The sequence below is a fragment of the Clupea harengus genome, chromosome 13 (genome assembly GCF_900700415.2).
Source record: "Clupea harengus chromosome 13, Ch_v2.0.2, whole genome shotgun sequence".
NCBI lineage: Eukaryota > Metazoa > Chordata > Actinopteri > Clupeiformes > Clupeidae > Clupea > Clupea harengus.
Genome location: NC_045164.1, coordinates 725001 through 746192, shown reverse-complemented (window position 1 = coordinate 746192; position 21192 = coordinate 725001). Strand labels below are relative to the sequence as shown.

Below are 21192 nucleotides of genomic sequence, written 5' to 3'. Positions count from 1 at the left end.
AACCGTCATGCTCCGATTGACCACAACGATATAATCTTCAATATTACTAGTTCCAGGATATGACTGTATGATTGTATGACGCGGTGAGGACCCGGTGCGAGCGCGGGGAGTTCTGGGACAGGTGGGGATGTTTCCATCATGGCGGCATCAATTTCGGGTTATACTTTTAGTTCTGTGTGTTATCACAGCGCTAACAGCAACTCCGACCATGTAAGTATTATAACCCGATTACAGAAATATTGGAAATTCTATAGGTCAGTTTGCGTAGTTAACAGAGTCACAGAGCGGCTTTTACCAGTCTTGTTTAGCTACTGAGATTTCCAGTGTCATCTTCCTGCTGGAGCTAGCCCTTTAGCAATCTGCAATCACCCCCTGTGACTGTTTTCTAGTTAGCCAACTAGCAACGGTTCGGTAGCAGCTACCCAGCTAACTAATAGCTTGCTTGTCGATAGACAACAGTTGATAGGACTTCTTAAGACGAGGCAGATGTAAATTCCACAGGTGTTGTGTGTGTACATTTTTACATGACGTTGTCTGTTTATTACAGCGGATGAATCGATTGTTGTAGCCTCTGCAAAACTAGCTTAGTAGCGAGCGAGTTAACCAGTTGCAAGTTAGCTACCTGTCAAAACGATGTGTGAAAGTTGGTAGCGAGCTAGTTAAGACGACAAGTTCATGTTTTTCCGTTTGACATTGACATTGTGCACAATTAAAATGCCACTATTTGGAGTGTAGGCAGTAATCATCAGAATGCTGTTGGTTTTTAGCGTGTTTAATTAAAAGAAGCGAAATAGCTCCGGCAATGGCACTCGCCTATCTTCAACCTACAGGAAGTAAACAATTCGCGGTTAAGGTTGCATTCTTGAAATACCTCAGCTGGTATACAACTCTTTATATTTATTTCCTTGCTGCTGCGGTGTCCTGTTTATAGAACTATCAATTATATTACATAAGACAACTAAGAGACAGTGGCCTAATGACACTGCGTCTTGTAGAATGCCAATGTAGTAAAAGTAAAAGACCATGTAGAATGCATCCACTTCTAGCAGACCGTAAAACAAAACAGCAAAGATTCTGTCCAGTGCTGACTTTATACAAACCATAAAAGGAAACCATATAAACAGAGATCATATTTATGTATATGACACCTCATTTGGCTCTGACTGTTTTATTTTATTTTATTTTATTTTATTTTATTTTATTTAATTTATTTATTTATTTATTTGCAGGAGGGGTTTTTATTGGGAGAGGTAAGACAGGAAGAGACGTTCAGCATCAGTGATTCCCAGATAAGCAACACTGAAGTCCTCAAAGTAGTAGGTAAGATCTATTCCTCCTTTAAGTTTGTCTTTGTCTGACCTGATGGTGAGGCAGTTGGAGGTTCAAATACATGCCAAGACTTATCATAGATGTTGGTGAATATTGGCAAAACAGCCAGCTAAAATAGGAATCAGATTTGCAAGTGCTTTTCCCAGGATTAATTAGACAGGGCACAAACAAGCAGAATTTGCAGGAGAAAAGGAAGATACATTTGGTTGATGTGGCATTTTTCTGGCATAGTCCACATGTCAGTTTTGACATTCATTCATTCGGTCACTCATTCATTTTATTATTAAGGAAACTGGACCGTATTGATAATGTTAGGCTTGCTCTGAGCTTGGTTTTATTATGAAATGTTTAGTTCAAGTTGCAGTCAAATGGAGAGGAAGCATTGTTGTCCCAGGATGTGTTGTCAAATATATTAAGCTGTAGAATGTTAGAGGGAACGTGCCATCTTGAATTAACATTACAGCTGTGATCAGATCCACACGCCAGACGCCGGGCCAAATGTGGTGATGTCATCCATGATGACCCAAGTAGAAATTCAAAAATGAGATTTCTCCAAGGTCTTCATTCATCTAGCTGGGACTGAGAACATACACTGTCAATCAGCAATATGTTTGCCAAACATGTCTTCTGGACATATCACTATCAAATCTGATATGTATTCCTTTTTTAGAAAACTCCACTCTGTACGCTGTACACATTTCCTCTGTTTTCATTTAATATTGCTTAATTTGTGTCTAGAGAAAGTATAAAACAGACCTGTCACACAATGTCTGCTCTACACGCAAAACACAAGAGATCTAAGTGTAGCTTTATTTATGGCATTTCTTAAGCCCACTGTCTATGCTGTATAGACTCTGACCGTGCCTAGAGAAAAGGGGTAAATTAAAACACATTTATTCAGATTATTTTGTAAGCTCAGGGATGCTGAAGTGTTCACTCAGAACCACCACTTCAAAAAAGCTTTGATTCAGTGCAGGCCAAAATCATTTCACAAACAAATGCATTGCTGCTAGTGTTTTTGTGTTGAACTTACAAGGTTGCACAACTGTGTTTCTATAAGACATAACAGCGTGGTTAACATGCTGATTGCATTGTGTGGTTGGAGCCGACTCCTGTTTGAAACATTGTGATTACTTTGTTGTGTTTGTTTTTCTCCTCAACAGAAATCCATAATCATGAACCATGCGCACATCTCTTTAGGTAAGTAATGTATTTGACCTGCTCTCACAAGAGCTTTTTCCTAACTAGAAAAGTAATCTTCTTGTCTGTGTCATTTTTGTGTCCCATTTGAGGTGCATCAGACTCTCGTGCTCCCTTTGGGAAGTTTTACAGTGTTCATATGTTTGTCATTGGAGGTGCTTGGATAATAATACTGCTCTTTGCACTTTGACGTTCTCAGCTTTTATGACTATGCGGGAAAAGTGAACGAGGAGAATCTCAACAGAATTCTTAAAGACAGAAGGAAAGTAAGTGGTGGGGATTTGTATGCTGATTAATTCTATTCTAAGCTCTATTTACTTAAAACCCTACACCAAAATGGTGTACACATTTTAAGTTTGCACAGATGGTAATGGCAAAATATTAAAGGAGTAAACTCCTAGTTTAAAACCGGTTGGATGCTAGAAAAAAAGAGAGAGAATGATGTATAATGAAACACGTTATATTATTAAAAACAGGCATTTGATTTGTACAGTAAAAGTTGTTAAGTTGTAAAATGTTATTTGTCTTCAGATAGAATGTCTTGATTGTGTTCCCTTTTTCCTCAAGAATGTTATTGGCTGGTACCGGTTCCGTCGGAACACCCAACAGCAGATGTCATTCCGGGAGCAGGTGATCCACAAGCAGCTGACCAGCCTCCTGGGTGTGCCTGACCTCGCCTTCCTGCTCTTCAGCTTCATCTCCACCGCCAACAGCTCCACACACGCGATGGAGTATGTGCTCTTCAGGCCCAACCACAGGTGAACACACACACACACACACACACACACACACACACACACACACACACACACACACACACACACACACCCTATGCATCTGCATTTCATCATTGGGTTAAAATGCATGATGCAAAGTGTGTGAGACACTGGATTTGGGGGGTGGGGGGACCGTACATTTTGTTGGGGCTAAACGTTCTCCAGGCGTTCTTGTGTTGTTACCAAAGACATCCAAAGAACTGGGAAAGGCCAAATTAAGTTACCTGTGTCTGCCACAAGGGGACGCACTCTCTAATGAAATTTGCCTCAGTATTGGCATGGTGTCCAATCGCTACAAGACCCACTTCAGTTGAGGAGAGAAGAATTTGTCATGGTGTAACTATGTCATGGTGTAACTATGAGAAGAATGTGGAAGAGCTGTTTCACATCAGTGAGTGCTGAGTATGGGAATGTAGGCAGTTGAAAGGTTAGTGACACTATTACTGATAACATTATGTAGAACTAACCTCAGTCCTTGCCAGAATACACCACATTGTTTTATCACCCCCACGGCTTAGTCCACAAACTCATGTAAAAGTGGCAAATCTGACGCACACACACACACACACACACACACACACACGCAGACTTAGGACCATCTGTTTAGACCTAATCTTCATACTCTTCATACTTCATACTATTTAAAAGTTAAGACCAAGAAAATTAGAAGAGAAAACAAGAGGAACTAAATTCAATCCTCTCTGAATGTGGAGTTACCAATATATGATACTTTTATAGAAAGAGGACACATTTACTTTGCAAAGTGCATAGTACAAACATTATTCCTCTGGATGATTTTAAAACAATAATGTTAACCTAGAATAGTCAACACTCGTCAGTACTCGTCACTGTATGTTCAATTCTTTGAAAAGAAGGTGATGTATAACCATGAACTATTACTCCTGTTTTTGACAACCTGTTAGGCCTCCCAGATGCTATTTGCTAATGGAGTTCAATGCAAACTCAAAAGAAAAAAACCCTCTCCGTCTGTCTCTGTCTGTCTGTCTGTCTGTCTGTCTGTCTATTTTGCATGCAGGTATAATCAGAGAGTTTCTCTTAGTATACCCAACCTGGGGAACACCAGCCAGCAGGAGTATAAGGTGTCCTCAGTCCCCAACACGTCCAAAAACTACGCCAAGGTCATCAAAGAGCATGGGTGAGTAAATGGGCGAGGAGCCCGTAAGAATAGACTAGGGTGAAGTCACCCCTGTTAAATAAGTCAGACATAGTATGTCCATATTATTTTGCTTCCGTGCAGAATCTATTGGGGCTGAGGGCATTTGACACCATCATATGTATCCAACTGATGTGCCATGAAACAAGTCTAGATTTATGAGCGTGTGTGTGTGTGTGTGTCTGTGAGTGTGTGAGTGTGAGAGAGTGTTAAGCAGCAGGAGTAAGTGGGCCTCTCCATTTCTGTCACACAGCAGGGATGTCAGGGGTTTGAGATAGAGAAGTGATTAGCTAAAGCAGGTGATTAAAGTGTCTGACTGAAAGCAACACGCTAGGGAGAGGGAACGAAAGACAGACAGACAGACAGACAGACAGACAGACAGACAGACAGACAGACAGACAGACAGACAGACAGACAGACAGACAGACAGACAGACAGACAGACAGACAGACAGACTCTCTCAGTTCTCCTGTGTGCCCAATCCCTCACTTGGTCTCTCACTCTGATTTTCTCTGTGTAACCCTGGCTGTCCCTGGCGTAGAGTGTGTGTGTGTGTGTGTGTGTGTGTGTGTGTGTGTGTGTGTGTGTGTGTGTGTGTGTGTGTGTGTGTGTGTGTGTGTGTGTGTGTGTGTGTGTGTGTGTGTGTGTGTGTGTGTGTGTGTGTGTGTGTGTGTGTGTGTGTGTGTGTGTGTGTGTGTGTGCTATTTCAAACCAGGCTTACTGAGATCAGCTGTTTTCTCATGGCCCAGACTCTGACCCTCAGCCCCATCCCACTTCACTTTAAATATGTCTCACGGGCTACCCAAGGCCTCCCTGCTGGCATCCATAATCAGCTAGGCATCCATAATTCAGCGCTGCTTGAACTGCCAGTGTCTGGATTGCTAGTCATAGAAGACCACCAGCTGATGTAGCTGTGTGTGTCTGTCTGTGTCTGAGGTGTACAGTGGCGCCACCTGCTGGGGGGTGGGCAGTGAAGTGAGTTGCCTTGAACAAGAGATTGATCTTCAGGCCAAAGACCACTGTAGCTATCTGAGCTACTGGCAAATCTTCCCCGTTTAAAAAAAATTATAATTTAAATGCTGAATACTCTGCAAAGTTTTTAGCATCATCTCCAACATGCATCAGCTACCAAGCTTGTTAGCTTTTATCAGTGCTAGTTGTGCTGTTGTTGATGTTTGCAGGTTGATGTAAGCTCATTAGTTTTAGACATGAAACAAACTATGTGTTGCCTCTATAAGGGATGTAGGGGGACTGTCTACACAGATTATATAGGGACATAAATGTGACGAGGCCCCTTTTCTCTCTCTCTCTCTCTCTCTCTCTCTCTTAGAGCCGAGTTCTTTGATAAAGATGGAGTGATGAAGGACATCCGCACTATTTTCCAGGTCTACAGTGCATTGCAGGAGAAAGTCCAGGTGAGAGTCAGCAGTTAAACTGCCAAACTTGCTTTCAGCTGGTCTTCTGATAACCTTCCCCAGTCTTAGGTTGTTTTTTTAAAGGAATTAGTTTACTCGTCCAAAAGGTTTTTCGTTGGACCGTAGTCAGCACATTTATTTAGCGTATTTCCTAGGACTGGCATAAACGCAAAGTGCTCTAAAAATCAAATGGCAAAGATACTTAACATGACAAAACATATAAGATAAAAACATATAAGATTAGAAGGTATTATCTAGGGGTGGGAATCTCTTGGCACCTCACGATTCGATTCCGATTCAGTGGTCAACGATTCGATTCTAAACCGATTATCGATTCTACACCGATTATCGATTCTAAACCGATTATCAATTCTAAACCGATAAAACGATTATCGATGCATGTCGATTTTTAAAACATCTGAGTTTGATACTCAGAGTCTCAAATCACTTCCTACTTTGTGTTTGATAATTAAAGAAAATCAACAGATGAATTACCTTCTCTATTTTTTATTAGAGAAAAAGCTTTCCCTTGTCACAATTATGACTTTCAATTAACAATGCAATAATCGATGCAGCTTGCATTTCAACACAAAATGAATGTGTAAAAAAAAAAAAAATTAAATTTTTTATTTTTTATTTTTTTAATTAAAAATCGATTATGAACTTTTCTGAATCGAGACAGAATCGTTCTAGAGAGAATCGAGAGAAATCGAAAAATCGTTTTTTTTTCCCACCCCTAGTATTATCCTATCCTGTCATATATGAACTAAAAAAAATAAGATAAGATAAAACATATAAGATATAACATAAGGTATTACAGGTGAAAAGGAAATGAGATGAGGTGAAACTGATTCTAAAATAAAGGGGTATCTAATCAAAAACTTGTGGGAAAAGATATGTTTTTTTTTTTTCTCTGCTTTTGAAAGAATATACTGTTGTGGTGGGCCTTAGTTCATGTGCGAGGGGATTCCAGAAAGTGAGAGCATAGTGACTGAAGGCACCGTAGGCTGACTTTGTACAGGTGCAGTGAGGAGACGTTTACTTGATGATCTAAACTTTAGATTCTAAAGGATCTAACTGGTCTGTATTCAGTGGGCATGTTAGCAACATAGGAAGGAGCTCAGTCATTCATAGATTAAAAATAAGTTTATTTAACACCTGCTGTGCCAGTCCAGCACAAAGTGCATGAGAATAATCTAGTCTACTAACTAGAAATGAAAGTGCATGAGAATAATCTAGTCTACTAACTAGAAATGAAAGTGCATGAGAATAATCTAGTCTACTAACTAGAAATGAAAGTAATGAGTGAGTGATGTTTGTGTCTTCGGTGGGCATGGATATGACATCATGTGTGGTTGATGTTATTCCACAGGCAGTGTGTGGAGAAGTGGACAAAAGTGAACGTGTGAAGGAAAAAGTCCAGGAGGACGTGAACAAACTGAAGCAGCAGATCACCCTCAGGAAACGCAAGACTGCCGATGAAGAAAGGAGTAAGTCACGGAACTCTAAACTGTACGCGTTGTTATATTCAACACTGCGTTTTATTTTACTTACTTGGTGGCATGTGATGGAATCTCTGTAAGCACGCTTAAGTTGAAGAAGGGACCGGAGAGTTGAAGTCAGGTTTCTGGAGTTTATTTCCGGCGTGGAGACCCCCTCTCAGCTTGGTGCTCAGAGCAAGGCCTACCTGATAGCAGAATGTGTAGGCATTTATACATTTCAGTCAGGTAGAATACAATAGAAGAGGGGATGACCACACCCTTTAGGTGAGAGGAAGGGGGAGACAGTGGGGTGAGGGGTTCACCTATGGGGGGAGGGGGTGATACCATGACACAAAGGGTCTTAGCAGGAAGGAGCCTATCTGGGGGGGGAAGGGTTCACAAGCCACTTGTTCAGGTCTCAGTGAAACAGAGAGTACACATCCAAAATGAGTTGCAGATACAACATAAGGAGTTAATGTCTTACAACAACAGAATAGCAATATTTCCAGTTCCATCAGTCCCCTATATGAGCATTTATATGCTCACACAATAACCACCATGCAACAGCCAATCAGAGCAGGAAACATCAATATATGTTAAAGATACAAATGATACAGAACAACAGTAGAATAGCTATTTTGCAGTTCCATCAGTCCCCTATATGAGCATTTATATGCTCACACAAGAACCACCATGCAACAACAAATCAGGCCAGGAAAACATCAATATGCGGTTCCAGTCAGAAGCAGTCAGACATTAAATGTTGGTGCTCTCACACCTTTTCACTTGACAAAACATTGGACAAATGACGTGTTGTGTGTGTGTGGTGTGTTTTAGGTGTGTGTGTGTGTGTGTGTGTGAGGGAGAGAGATGCAGGGTAGTAACTCCTACTTCATGCCCTCCATTTTTGACTCTCTGTCTGTCTCCACTGTCCTCCTTCCCTCAGGACTGCAGGAGGCAGACAGTGCAGCCCAGCGCTCCTCTCCAGAAAGCTCGACAGCGCCCTCAGGCAGCACCTCTCCTCATCCAGCAGCTCCACCACTGCTCCCACCACTCTCCTCTCGCCTGGCCTTCCAGCAGACTCCCTCGTCTGTGGAGCGAGCGGGAGGCTCTGCACCTCTCGGCGGCCTCCCCACTGCGGCAGCTGGCGCGGCCTCAGCCGCGACCGCTTTGGCCTACATGGACGTGCTGGGCCAAGACCCGGCCAGCGCACTGCTCCTGCCTCGGCCTCAGGCCGTGGGCTCGCCGGGCCACCCGTCCCCCAGCCTGGGCCTCGGCAACGGGGACGGCTCCAGCTCCGACTCCCTGGACCGACAGGCGGCGGGACAGGAGGAGGATGAGGACGAAGACGATGAGGACGACAATGAGGACGAGGACAGTAGCGAGTATGAGAACCTGGTCAGCATGACGACGGCAACAGGGGCTGCCCCTTCACCGTTGTCGGCCGAGGTGCTGAGTATGGGGCGGCCCCCGGCATTGAGGCCAGACGGAGATACACAGAGCTCCCCAACGTCTTAGAGGAGACCGGTACAAAGGAGGAGCGAAACAAATGAACGAGAGATAGAGAGGGGATGGAGAGAAGGGAGGAGAGCTGTCAGAAAAGGTTGTCTGGGACAGGACCGTGAAGAACATCCTGTGGTTTGTGGGTTTATCTTTGGCCCATCAGATGAGGTGAGCAGTGGCACGGACGGTTTTGCCAACAACCTTGCTGGCAACCTTGCAAAAAATGTGTGAGAGGGAGAGGACAAACAAGTGACATTTAGTGTGTGTGTGTCTCTTTCTTCCTCTCTTGCTCTCTGTTTAAAGACTCCTTCTCTGTCAGGTGGACTGACTCGAGACTTGCCCCGGCCCTAACTGGCTCACTCAGTGTCTGACCAACTAACATCTGCTACCAACCTCCAATGGCCGTCTTTTTACCATTTACCTCGTGCACTACTTTTGCCTTCGTTCAATGTTTATTTAACAAGATAAGCAAAGGGAAAAGATAAAAATGCCTTCTGCGGCCTTCAAACTCATCCCTAGGAGAGCCAGATTGGCCAGATTGGCCATTGATTTATTTAGTTTTGCTCTCATGTTTTTTTTATTCAGTAACAAACAGGAAAAATATATGTGTGTGTGTGTATGTATGTGCGTGTGTGTGTGTGTATATATATATATATATATATATACACAGACACACACACACACTTGATCGATATATATATGGAATCGATCCACTGCATCTAAATCACCTGCACGTTGCAGAGGTTGGACTACTGACTGTCCCTAATGCAGTTTTTGGTTTATTTGTTTGTTTTTTCCAATTGCGAAACAAAACGTGTTTGTCCTCATGCAATGGCCTCTATAGTCGGTGTAACAAAGAGAGGAGGTTTGATCAAAGTTCTAGTCCTTAGCACCACTACTGTAAGGTCGTGGTCATGTGATTTCCTGTCTTAGTTTTTGAAGGGGGGGATATGCGAGTAACCATGACGAACTGTAATCAATGTCACCTGATGAGAAAATGTTGTCCTTGGCGTTCTGAAGTCTTTGTTTGTTCCTGTCTATGACATTGCTCTGCTCTTCTGCTGCGCGCTGCCTGAGCTGTTGTTGTTGTGCTGCCCTCCAGACGAGCTCATCCGGTCTGCCTGTGCTTTAACCTGAGGGAATGACTAACTGTGGCGTGCCTGTTTGGCACATCCTAACATAAGGGTACTGATACACGCACAAGCACATGCACACACACACAAGCACACACACACACACACACACACACACACACACACACACTACTGTAGCTTTACTAATCCACCCATGCTTCAGCTTGCCTGTTTTAACCCCATGGGCCTCCTACATTATCCCCTACTTCCTGGTTGGTGAAGACAAATAGGGAGAGATAAAAAGAGGTTCAGTATTTGTGTTTAAGGTCAGACTCCCATCACAGACAGTCCTACATACAGTCAGATCAATATGGTGGTTACTGATCGGGAAACAGAAAGGAAGTCTGCACTGATGTGTTTGGTTCTGCGTCTCGTCTGCACAGCGTTCGCTATGAATCTGTACACTTTTCATACCCCCCGAGACGTAGGCTGGTTTGAGGTGAGAGATTATGATGGCTTTTTCCGACTTTAAGTGGTTTAGATGGAGTCAGTTAGCTCACAAGACTGAAATGCCTAGAGTCCCAGACGTGGTGCAAGTTGAAAAGACAAGGTTAGTCAGTCTGCCCATCCCCTTCATCCAAACAGGTGGGTGGAATGGGCCAGCAAGGCAGGAAGGAGGGCTGACGCCTACATGATGCACCTAACAGTATAACACCCCCACCCCGTGTAGAACAACCGTGCCTTAAACACTCCCTTCACCACCATACTGTTCCTCTCCTCTGGACACGAGACACGTTTGACTTGCATACAGATGCTTACTGGTCAAATGCTCCTCACTGAGGCTTCACTATCTTACAACTCAGTTGCTTGCAGATGTTTGGAACTTTATTCCTGGACAATGACTCAAGCCTACTCACAAGAGTTGACAATGTTTGAGTTGACGTTTAAAAAAAAAAAAAAAATGATTATTATTTATTTATTCCAGGACGGGGTTAATCCCTTTTTAGTAAAAGAAAACAACAGCTAAGTAACCTATTTAGGGAGGAGTGTTTGGACCTGAAGCAGGACTTCCAGTTGATAAATGAGAATAAGTGTGGGCAGCATCCACTGGTGTCTTCCACTCCTGTTCAAACTTATCAACAAAACAAACAGACAAATAGCTGATTAGGGCTGATGTGGTACTAAGTCTGTCTTGGGGTATGTCTAGTTTCCTGGCACATAGAAATGTGCTTTATAACCGCCATGTTAATCTACTGTAAATGTTTTATATATAAACAAGTGTCAAGCATTGGCTCTGTTGTGACTGGTTCATAAAAACAATATTTGGTAGAACTGTAAATGTCTTCAAGCATAACCACCGTGCAGTCTAGTTTGAGAGACAGTGTGTGTGTATGTATGTGTGTGATGTACATGATCTTTAAAGCTATAGCACAACAAATTATGCTGCATGAGCGAAGCATGGGCACGTGGATGTAAAGGCCGGGGTCATTGGGGTCAGATTGGAGCAACCATGAAAACTGGCTGTCTTAACTTTGTTCTTACTGGTGGAATTAAAAGTGAGGTTTGTGATCTGTTGCATTGTCAATGCAGAGGGCGTCTACAGAAAGGACCGGTAACCCAAATGTGATTTTCTTTATTTTTTCACTGTCTCTCTTTGCTGCCCCCCACCATGTTGTGTATTCTTTGAAATTGCACCATTGCGCTGTTTTTGTTTGTTTGTTTGTTTGTTTGTTTAAATCACTTATCAAATAATGAAAATGGTTTCTATTTGATCACTGGAAGCAAATGTAAAATAATAATAATACAAAAACGTGATTTAAGAGTAAACAAACCAACTATAATGAATGTAGAATGTAGCCGAGAGGGGTTGAGGTGTGGGGTGGAATCTCACTTAACTTCCTGAAGTTCATCTCTGTGCAAATGGGACTGGTGTTCATATGGGAGCCCCCAACCCCCCCACCCCATCACCCACCCCTGCTACTGTTACCCTAATCACAGACGCCACACAGGACTCCTGTCTGTCTGGTTGGCCAAAAAAGGAACAGATTCTTCCATTTTGAGGGTAATAAAAGTATAATAATGATCCTCAGTATTGCCAGAGTGGTCTGTTCACTTGTATGTATTTCCTTTCCTTTTTTCAAATGTTAAATGCCACCGTTTTGATTTATGAAAAATATAAGTATAAGGGGATAAGAGAAATGACATGAATATATTGTGATCTTCACCAGTCTGTGGCTGAGCTGGTGTGTGCATATAAGCAATGATGTCACCTCTTGTTGAGAGGGAGACACACAATGTTCATATTGTTGAGACCCGAAACTAGAAAAAGAGAAGAAAAACAACTGTTGAAATAAGGACACGGAGATTGAAATATTGGGAGAAAATGTGCTCAGAAAAAATTATTGATATTACCTCCACCACTCCCTGTGTGCCGCTATACTGAAATGTCAGCATAAGATCGCAATAAATGTATAATGCAAGTAGGTCGAGACTACATGAAGGTACATTATCTGTTTCAGTCTGCCATCCAAAGTTCAAATTGCCATCCAGAGAAAAAAACGTAAAGAGGACATTCCTACACATTCTATGCCTCTTAATGTTTTTTAATGGACAAGGGGCCATGGTATATCATAAATATACAACAAGTATGTACATTGTTGTCCCAATTGGAAAGTTCCTTTGAGAAAGGCCTCAAATGCATTATCATTTTTATGATGCAGAATTACTAGTGTTGACCACAGTCCTTGTTTTCCTTTAATTAGACATCAATCCAAATGACCCAGTAATTATAAATTGGACATTAAACCAGCTTGTCATTAGATCAGCTGTTGAATAACAATAACATTTGAGACTGTCAAGGTGTTTGATGTTTTTACAGTAGACTATAAACATTATCCACAGTGAAAGAATTTAAACCATGTGGTCAAAAATAGAAAAACATAAAATACAATTATGAAATAATATTTAAAAAGACACTGACACTGAATTTGATAAATAGAACTTTTATTGCTGTCTTGGTGCAAGTGCATTGATATGCATAACTTTCTTGAACCGCTACAAGTAATTATGCATAGTAAATTTAGCTAATAGGCCTGCCATTGGAACAGTAATGCTGCATTCCATCCGAGGACGGTGAAATACCAAGTGTTTATACCACTTCATTTATCAGGATATGTGAATTGGCCAAATAGAAAAAGAGTTAAGCTCTATTACCCGAATCCGGTCCAAACCACTGCCTTTGCGACAGCCAACTACATCGTTCGTGACGTCAGTGTCGAGGTCCTAGCATGTAAACAAATAAACAGCTGGTCGATGCAGTGTTTGCGCGGTGGCTTAATTTAAAGGGAATGTCTACTCATACGACCTGTGCTATGCTTGCACCCCGTAGGTCACTATCACAACCCTAAAGGATTCTTAAATTAATTCAACCTACCACAAGTCGTGTGCTTCGGCCATCCCCATAAATCTCCCGTTTACATCGCTGATTTCGTAAACTATAGCCTAAAACATAGGCTACCAACCAAGGGTTGCATTGATAACGGTACTGATACTTATTAACATAGATACAAACGCCTTAAAAAAACCATTCCGACCTAGTATTGTGTTCAGTGAAAAGATTCAAGTGCGCTGACAGTCGTTTGTTGTCACTGCAGATATTGCTGCGGTAGAAATTTCGGTAGCGATGACATCATTCCTTTAGCAACACGAAACAAGCGCCATTGTGGCTCGAGACGTGTTATGTGGCCCTTTCCTTTTGGCCTATCACAGTGAGCCAAGACGGCGAATAAGGGCTACAGTTTCATAATTCGTCGACATCAAATGCTGGTGCAACGAAGCCTTTAAACCATTGGCAACGAAAGAGGTAGTTCCTCATAGGTCAATGCGAGGTACACAGAAAATTACCCAATCAGCTTAGCTGGCGAATCCAGGTGATAACCCTCCTCCCGTCTCTGTGGAGTAGGTTTATTTTGGCTTTTCCCGTTTCCCCATCGCCGCCATTAGACTTAGACAGCTAGGCGGTCAGAGATGGGGATTACAATTATTTAAATCACAGAAACTCGGCCTTGAAGACTGTCTGTTTGGGCTACAATGTACGGCTCTCGCCCAACTGGGAAGTGCAGAGGAAATGTAAATATGGTGCTGTTAGAGAAATGAGGGTGTAGGGGAACTCGGTGTGGTGCTGGAGGGTTGGTGCGGATTGGGTTGCATTCGGAAAAGACTGAGAGAGGCCAGAGGAACATATCGGTGCTGCAAAGGGACTAGTGGTTGCAAAGAGAAGAGTATAGTCACAAGAAAAGGTAAGGCCTGCCTTCCAGCTCAGTATTTATACCAAGTACATTTATATCGAGCGATAATCTCTGGTCTCGACAGGGTATTTAGAACAACAACACAGCCTACTTCGATCTACATCGTTAACATTTCCATGTTGTACATTAGGCGAAATGTTTCGTAGTCTGCAGTTTTCATACACGGAACAGGAAAAACACGTTAGAACAGTGACAAATTAAGCGCTTGGATCATTAGGGGAGACCCTGCAGCGATAGGAATAGCTAACTTACTTGAAGCAGACACGCATTACCTAAGCTGATAGATCGCACGATTACCTGTCGCCTGTTCCCAAGTCGAGGTGTCCTCATGTCATTGGACTTTCTTCACGCAACCGCCTGGTATGCAGTCGCCCTGTTGTTGTTATTTTTGATCGCGGTGCTATCTGTAGTTGGCAGTGGTTGTCTTTCACCGTTATGTTGAATTTCGAGCAAAGGGTCGACTAAAGTTTATTGCATGTAATGTCCCCAAGTAACGTAGGCTGATTAAGCTGCCCCAGCAAGATGACAACCGGAACTTGTTGTTAACCGTGATACATGGAGATACATAACATCAGAGAGGCGTGTGTCGCCTTCCGAATTGTTTTGACATACTTGTAACCGTTCTCTACATTCCATATTTGCACTCTACTCAATTGTTACGTTAGTTTCATGTTCGCCAGTCAGGTTTTAGTTTGATGATCAGAGTGCGCTACTAGTTGAAACTATCGATCCATAATATTCTTACTTTTTTTCTAATCTTTAGATTACAAAGACAAGCTCACTCGCAGCAAGCAGGTAAGAGTTATTGCCCGCCAGTTGTTTATAGACAAATGCAAGCAAGTAACCTATACCCCTATTCTTATCCCCCCTAGTCGGAGCATGCGCTATCTCATAATAATTTCTGAATGTTTCACAACCAACACGAGCGCGTCCCCCTGGAGTAGCCTATAGCTTCACACCAAGATAACTTTAAATTAGGGGACTCTATTTCAGTTGATCACAATACGCGTAGAACAAATAAACAGACTAGGAAATGCTAACGCATTTGTTGCCACACTAGTGCGAATAGTGAGCCTTATTAACGAAATAACCAGGATTCAGTCAAAAGTAATAGTCAGTGGGTAGGTGTCACCTTTGTTTTGATCAATTTTGACAAGCACACGAAAGATCTGAATGAGAGATTGGGAACTGAGGGTCATTTGATGTCTACACACCTTTCCTTTTGTCCCCAAACCCAATGGTGAAATGCAAGTATTGAATAGAAATAAGTAGAATAGAAGTAATATGGCAGTTGATAATTTGATGTCATTATTGATTTTTGGACAACGGTCTGCCAAGGCATTTTTTTAGATCTGGTCTCCTTTTCTTCTTCTTATCTCTCTCTCTCTCACTCTCTCCCTCTTTCTATTGAATTCTTTTAATATTCTAAATGGTGTGCAATACATTCTGTTGTCATGACTACTAAATGTAAACTGTCTCGTATGGGGGTGATGTTGTAGCCTTGGCTCAGGTGAGTTGTGACTGGAGTTGCTCGGCAAGAAACTGGGTCCATTTTGGCTCCCTTCTCACTGTGCGCACAGGCTCCCATTCTGTGACTTGAAGCACATTAGTGCCAGGTCAATACTGCTCGCCTTTGTTCTAGTGTGTTTTTTTGTTTGTTATTTTTTGTTTTTGTTTGTTTTGTTCATTCAAATGGAAACATTTTCAGGAATTATCCTGTCATCATGCTACTGTGGCTTCAGTCAGAGCTGTTTTTGGAACCATACAGTGTGTGTGTGTGTGTGTGTGTGTGTGTGTGTGTGTGTGTGTGTTTGTGTGTAAACATTGTCTTTGTGTCATGTCTTAAAGTCATTTGGGCCAACCCTGACAAAGGGTAACAGAGGACCCCAGAACAGATGAGTGTATGACTCTGCCTGCTGCTTCAGTTGGTTTTGTAAATGGCTGAATATTGATGAGTGGTTGTGTTGTGTAAAGATCATTTGATAATGAATTGAGCAGCATACCTTAGGTGTTTCTCTGAGTTGTCACAGATGATGAATTTTAACAGCATTCGGATGGCATTTTCAGAGACAAATGAGCCGTTTTACTTGACTAAGAACTGATATACTTGGAGTGTAGTTAAGATCAAATGATGCAGAGCAACCTTGCTATCTCTTGCAACAAGGCAATTTTTGTCAGCGTAGCCTCAGCTGTCCGTGTGTGTGTGTGTGTGGGTGTGGGTGTGGGTGTGGGTGTGGGTGTGTGTGTGTGTGTGTGTGTGTGTGTGTGTGTGTGTGGGTGTGGTTGAACGTTCTGTAAGTAATCAGCCTGTGTGCTATTCTGATGTATGCTATCAGGCAGGGTATAAGGCTCCAGTTGGTCTTGTTTTATTGTGTGATGATGTGTGTGATGATCTCTTCTGTGACACTTTTACAATCCGATGTACAAGTCAAGTTAGCCATGCTCCATTAGCCTTTACTGCCAGATATTATTATGTGATCTAATAACTTAATGGATGATACCACAGTGCTGATTCTGCATTGTTTACCCACTTTTCCTCTGAACGCTAGTCCTGGAAGGTGGGGATGATAGGCCAACTGCATCAGTGATTAAGTGGTGCCCCGTACAGATAATGCTTTAATAGGGTATGTGTGTGGTGTAGTCCACCGTGCCCATTCCCCTTGTGTAATTGTATTGTTTGTTTTGTTGTTTTTGTTTCCCACCATGCAGTGTGTGTGTGCGTGTGTGTGTTACCAGTGTGACCTCCTGCCGGTGGGAGGTAGAAAGCTGCGGGGTGCGCCAGAGCGAGGATGAGCGAGTCGGCCGTCAAGTGGGCGTGTGAGTACTGCACCTACGAGAACTGGCCGTCCGCCATCAAGTGCACCATGTGCCGTGCCCAGAGGCCCGGCGGCCCCATCATCACAGAGGAGCCCTACAAGATCACCCCGGCCCTGGACACGCCCTGGGACCCACCGGCGCCGGTCGGGGGCTCCACGAAGGGTGGCTCCAGTCTGCTTATCTGCCCGGACTCGAGCACCCGGCCCCGGGTGCAGCTGGCCGACGAGGCCCCCGAAAGCACCACTAAGTGGTCGTGCCAGATGTGCACCTACCTGAACTGGCCCCGCGCCATCCGCTGCACGCAGTGCCTGTGTCAAAGGCACCAGCAGCAGAGAGACTCCTCATCTCCTCCACCCCCCCCTCCCGCGCCCAGGTCCAGAAGTCCAGGTGAGACTCCTCAGACCTCCAGCACGCCTGGTATCCCACCGCAGCAGCAACAGCAGCAGCAGCAGCAGCAGCAACAGCAGCAGCAACAGCAACAGCAGCAGCAGCAGCAGCAGCAGCAGCAGCAGCAGCAACAACAACAGCAACAGCAGCAGCAGCAGAGGATTTCCCCAGTCCAACCTGCCACCACGCCCCCACAGACCCCCACCCCAGACCCGTGCGAGGAGCGGAACGACCGCAACCGGATCAACACCACCCAGTACGGCCAGCAATGGGTCTGCGCCGCCTGCACCTACGAGAACTGGCCCAAGAGCCGTCGCTGTGCCGTGTGCGACCACCCGAGGCCCAACCACCTCACGCCCCCCTCGGGAGGCTCCCCGGAGCCTAGCGAGCCAGGCGGTGGCACTGCCGGCACTGTTACCGGCGTCCCCTCCGGCACTACCCTCACGGCCCTCAGCCCACCGTCCTCTTCGCCCACCGTCAACGAGCAGGACCGCGAGCGTTGCCGGATAGGTGTCGGCATGGGCTGCAGCGGCGCTGGCGGCACCAGGAGAGCTTCGCCGCCGTCTTCGGGCCGGCAGCTAGAGCCTGAGCTGCGGACGATGGAGTTTCAGCGCATCGAGCTGGCGGCCGGCGGAGGGGTCGGGGGAGAGGAGCAGGCGGTGGACTTTAAAAAACTCAAACAGATCAGGAACCGCATGAGGAGAACTGACTGGCTCTTTCTCAACGCCTGTGCAGGTATGTGGAGAAGGCTTGACTTTAGTCCTACCTGTCTGTTTAACATGCAAATTTAACCACGCTGTTCCATAATTGGTAGACTAGCACTTTAGTGTTTCACGTTCAGATATTTTAGCAGCTAACACACACCAGGTCTGCAGACAGGATTTTGTGCTAATCTCACACATACATGTTTGTATGTTTGTCACTGACTTTAAATTAACACTCAGAGATACTTTGTCAGTGTTGGCTTCGCGAGTGAAGTTTTTATGTGTTTGTTTGGGTGTTTTCCCTACGAGGTTCTGTTTATAAACATAAATGCAAGTTATTATGTGACGTGTGTCTGCTGTTGCACTCCTGTTGGCTGTTTGGTTACTGTGTGTGTGTGTGTGTGTGTGTGTGTGTGTGTGTGACGAGTATAAGTGGGTTAAAGCTGATGTGTCCCTGTGCACATACTTCAGTGGACTTATTTATTTTATTAGCAAACAACAACTTAGCTCAAGCTCAACCTCAAGGCTGTGGTATATCATGACTTTGGTCTCAGTAATTTTGAGGTGACTGGTTTGGTCTCACTCGGTTAATGGCCTTCAACTTATTATGCACAGACATGAACATTGACAGATTTAGCGTTCTATATCTGTATGGAACTAGCAAAGAGCACAGCAGTCCCAAGGGACTGGAGCACAACATGAACATACACACATATTGCTGTCCTTCACGAGTAGCCCTAGTATATATTTGGGCCTCAGCCGAGGCAGCATGTAGATAAAAATAACAGTCTCGTGTACAAGATGGAAATAAACAAGCATGCCAGACCAATGTGTGTGTAACCTATGTGTTTGTCCACTTGTGTCTGTCTATTTCGACGGCACGTTAGAAGACTTGCCCACGTCTTTGATGTGTAACTTCTTGTTACACACACACACACACACACACACACACACTTGTGGAGACATCCAGACACTTCATCTTTTGTAAGTGGAGGTGACTGCTGAGTAATCCTGTTTAATCTATCTCTCTACTGCTCACTGTCACTAAGGGCACGGACACACACAAACACATACACACTCAGACACACACACCCACGCACACACACACAGATGTCTGCTGCAGTGGAACATGCTGCAAAGCACTGTGAGTTCTGCTCCACTTGGAGCTCTTTCTACTCTGTCCGGAGGGAGGGAGGGAGAGGGAGAGAGGGAGAGAGGGAGAGAGAGAGAGAGAGAGAGGTGCCGTCTTTCTGTTGAGAGTTTGAGTAGAGAACCAAAGAAGCAGCCCAGATTCCCTGATCTGATTTTACTTAAGAGCTCCCAAGCCTGCTAACTATTTGCCATCTATGTTTACATTAACGGAGCTATAACTTCAACACTTACTGCAAAGGCACAGAGGATCTCTGTATGGGTGTGCATGTACAGTGGGGAAAATAAGTATTTGAACCCCTGCCGATTTTGCAAGTTTGGCCACTTGCAAATAAATGTGTGATCTATAATTGTAATAGTAGGTGTATTTTAACAGTGTGAAACAAAACCATCAAAAAAAAATCCAGAAAACTGCATTTTATAACATTTATGACTTAATTTGCATTTGATGCAGAAAATAAGTATTTGAACCCCCAAGCAAACAGCAAGAATTCTGGCTCCCAATGACCAGTTATGTGCCCAAGAAGCACACAGATTAGTCCTCATTAGGCCTAACAAGGTACACCTGATCTCAACTGGTGACGTGTATAAAAGAAACCTGTCCAAAGAATCATACTTCACACCTTCAACCTCACCACCATGGGCAAGACCAAAGAGTTGACCAAAGACATCAGAGATAAGATTGTAGACCTGCACAAGGCTGGAATGGGTTACAAAACCATCGGCAAGCAGCTTGGTGAGAAGCAGACAACTATTGGTGCGATTATTCGTAAATGGGAGCAACACCAAACAACTGTCCATCGCTCTAGGTCTGGGGCTCCATGCAAGATATCCCCTCGTGCGGTATCGGTGATCATCCGAAAGGTGCAGAATAACCCCAGAACTACACAGGGGGAGCTTGTGAATGATCTCAAGGCAGCTGGGACCACAGTCACCAAGAAAACCATTGGCAACACACTACGCCGTAATGGTTTGAAGTACTGCAGAACTCGCAATGTCCTCCTGCTCAAGGAAGCACGTGTACAGGGCCGTCTGAAGTTTGCCCATGAACACTTGAATGATTCTAAGGAGGATTGGGAGACAGGATGTGGTCAGATGAGACCAAAATCAAGCTCTTTGGCATCAACTCCACTTGCCGCGTTTGGAGGGGGAAGAATGCTGAATATGACACCATCCCCACCGTCAAGCATGGAGGTGGAAACATTATGCTTTGGGGCTGTTTCTCTGCCAAGGGTACAGGACGACTCCACTGCATCGAGGGGACTATGGATGGGGCCATGTTATATGGAATATTGGGCTTGAACCTCATTCTCATTGGAGAGGATCTGCAAAGAGGAGTGGACCAAAATCCACAAATGTGTGTAAACCTGGTGACCAACTACAAGAAAAGTCTGACGTCTGTGCTTGCCAACAAGGGTTATTCCAGCAAGTACTAAGTTATGTTTTGCTAGGGGTTCAAATACTTATTTTCTGCATCAAATGCAAATTAAGTCATAAATGTTATAAAATGCAGTTTTCTGGATTTTTTTGTTGATATTCTGTTTCTCACTGTTAAAATACACCTACTATTACAATTATAGATCACACATTTCTTTGCAAGTGGCCAAACTTGCGAAATCGGCAGGGGTTCAAATACTTATTTTCCCCACTGTATGTATGTGTGTGTGTGTGTGTGTGTGTGTGTGTGTGTGTGTGTGTGTGTGTGTGTGTGTGTGTGTGTGTGTGCATGTGTGTGTGTATTGTGGCAACCCAGAGCATTTTCCCAGGAGGAATGAGGTCTGCACATGGGCTTCCTACATTTTCTCTCTGATGAGCCATTTGTTGAAACCTCTGTCATACAAGATGAATGTTGCCTTGGTTCACCCATAGTAAACAGA

The 21192-nt window shown here is 43.9% G+C and overlaps 2 protein-coding genes across 6 annotated transcripts in view; both read left to right on the top strand.

Moving 5' to 3' along the window:
* Positions 1 to 75: 75 nt before the first annotated feature.
* Positions 76 to 12034, top strand: abraxas2 (abraxas 2, BRISC complex subunit). Its single transcript, XM_012829878.3, has 9 exons — positions 76 to 210; positions 1230 to 1320; positions 2493 to 2529; positions 2729 to 2795; positions 3097 to 3287; positions 4342 to 4461; positions 5810 to 5894; positions 7267 to 7384; positions 8322 to 12034. Exons 1-9 carry the CDS (start codon positions 139 to 141, stop codon positions 8891 to 8893), a joined length of 1353 nt encoding a protein of 450 aa, XP_012685332.2. The 5' UTR covers positions 76 to 138; the 3' UTR covers positions 8894 to 12034.
* Positions 12035 to 13460: 1426 nt separating this feature from the next.
* LOC105902321 (ubiquitin thioesterase zranb1-B-like) overlaps positions 13461 to 21192 on the top strand; it is a 19548-nt gene continuing 11816 nt past the window's right edge. For 2 of the 5 annotated variants that reach the window (XM_031579535.2, XM_031579531.2), the window contains exons 1-2: positions 13461 to 14249; positions 16968 to 18197. In XM_031579535.2, coding sequence (XP_031435395.1) covers positions 17048 to 18197 — 1150 coding nt within the window. In that variant the 5' untranslated portion in view covers positions 13461 to 14249; positions 16968 to 17047. Of the gene's footprint in view, positions 14250 to 15021; positions 15054 to 16967; positions 18198 to 21192 lie in introns of all 5 variants that reach the window. The other 3 variants (XM_031579534.2, XM_031579532.2, XM_031579533.2) reach the window with 3 other exon arrangements.

What these genes read in the sequence shown, in the direction of transcription:
- abraxas2 (XM_012829878.3), top strand. Translation starts at nt 139, where the DNA reads ATGGCGGCATCAATTTCGGGTTATACTTTTAGTTCTGTGTGTTATCAC. An exon ending in TTCTTAAAGACAGAAGGAAA is followed by an intron (nt 2,796 to 3,096) that starts GTAAGTGGTGGG and finishes TTTTTCCTCAAG; the next exon opens with AATGTTATTGGCTGGTACCG. An exon ending in CTCTTCAGGCCCAACCACAG is followed by an intron (nt 3,288 to 4,341) that starts GTGAACACACAC and finishes TTTTGCATGCAG; the next exon opens with GTATAATCAGAGAGTTTCTC.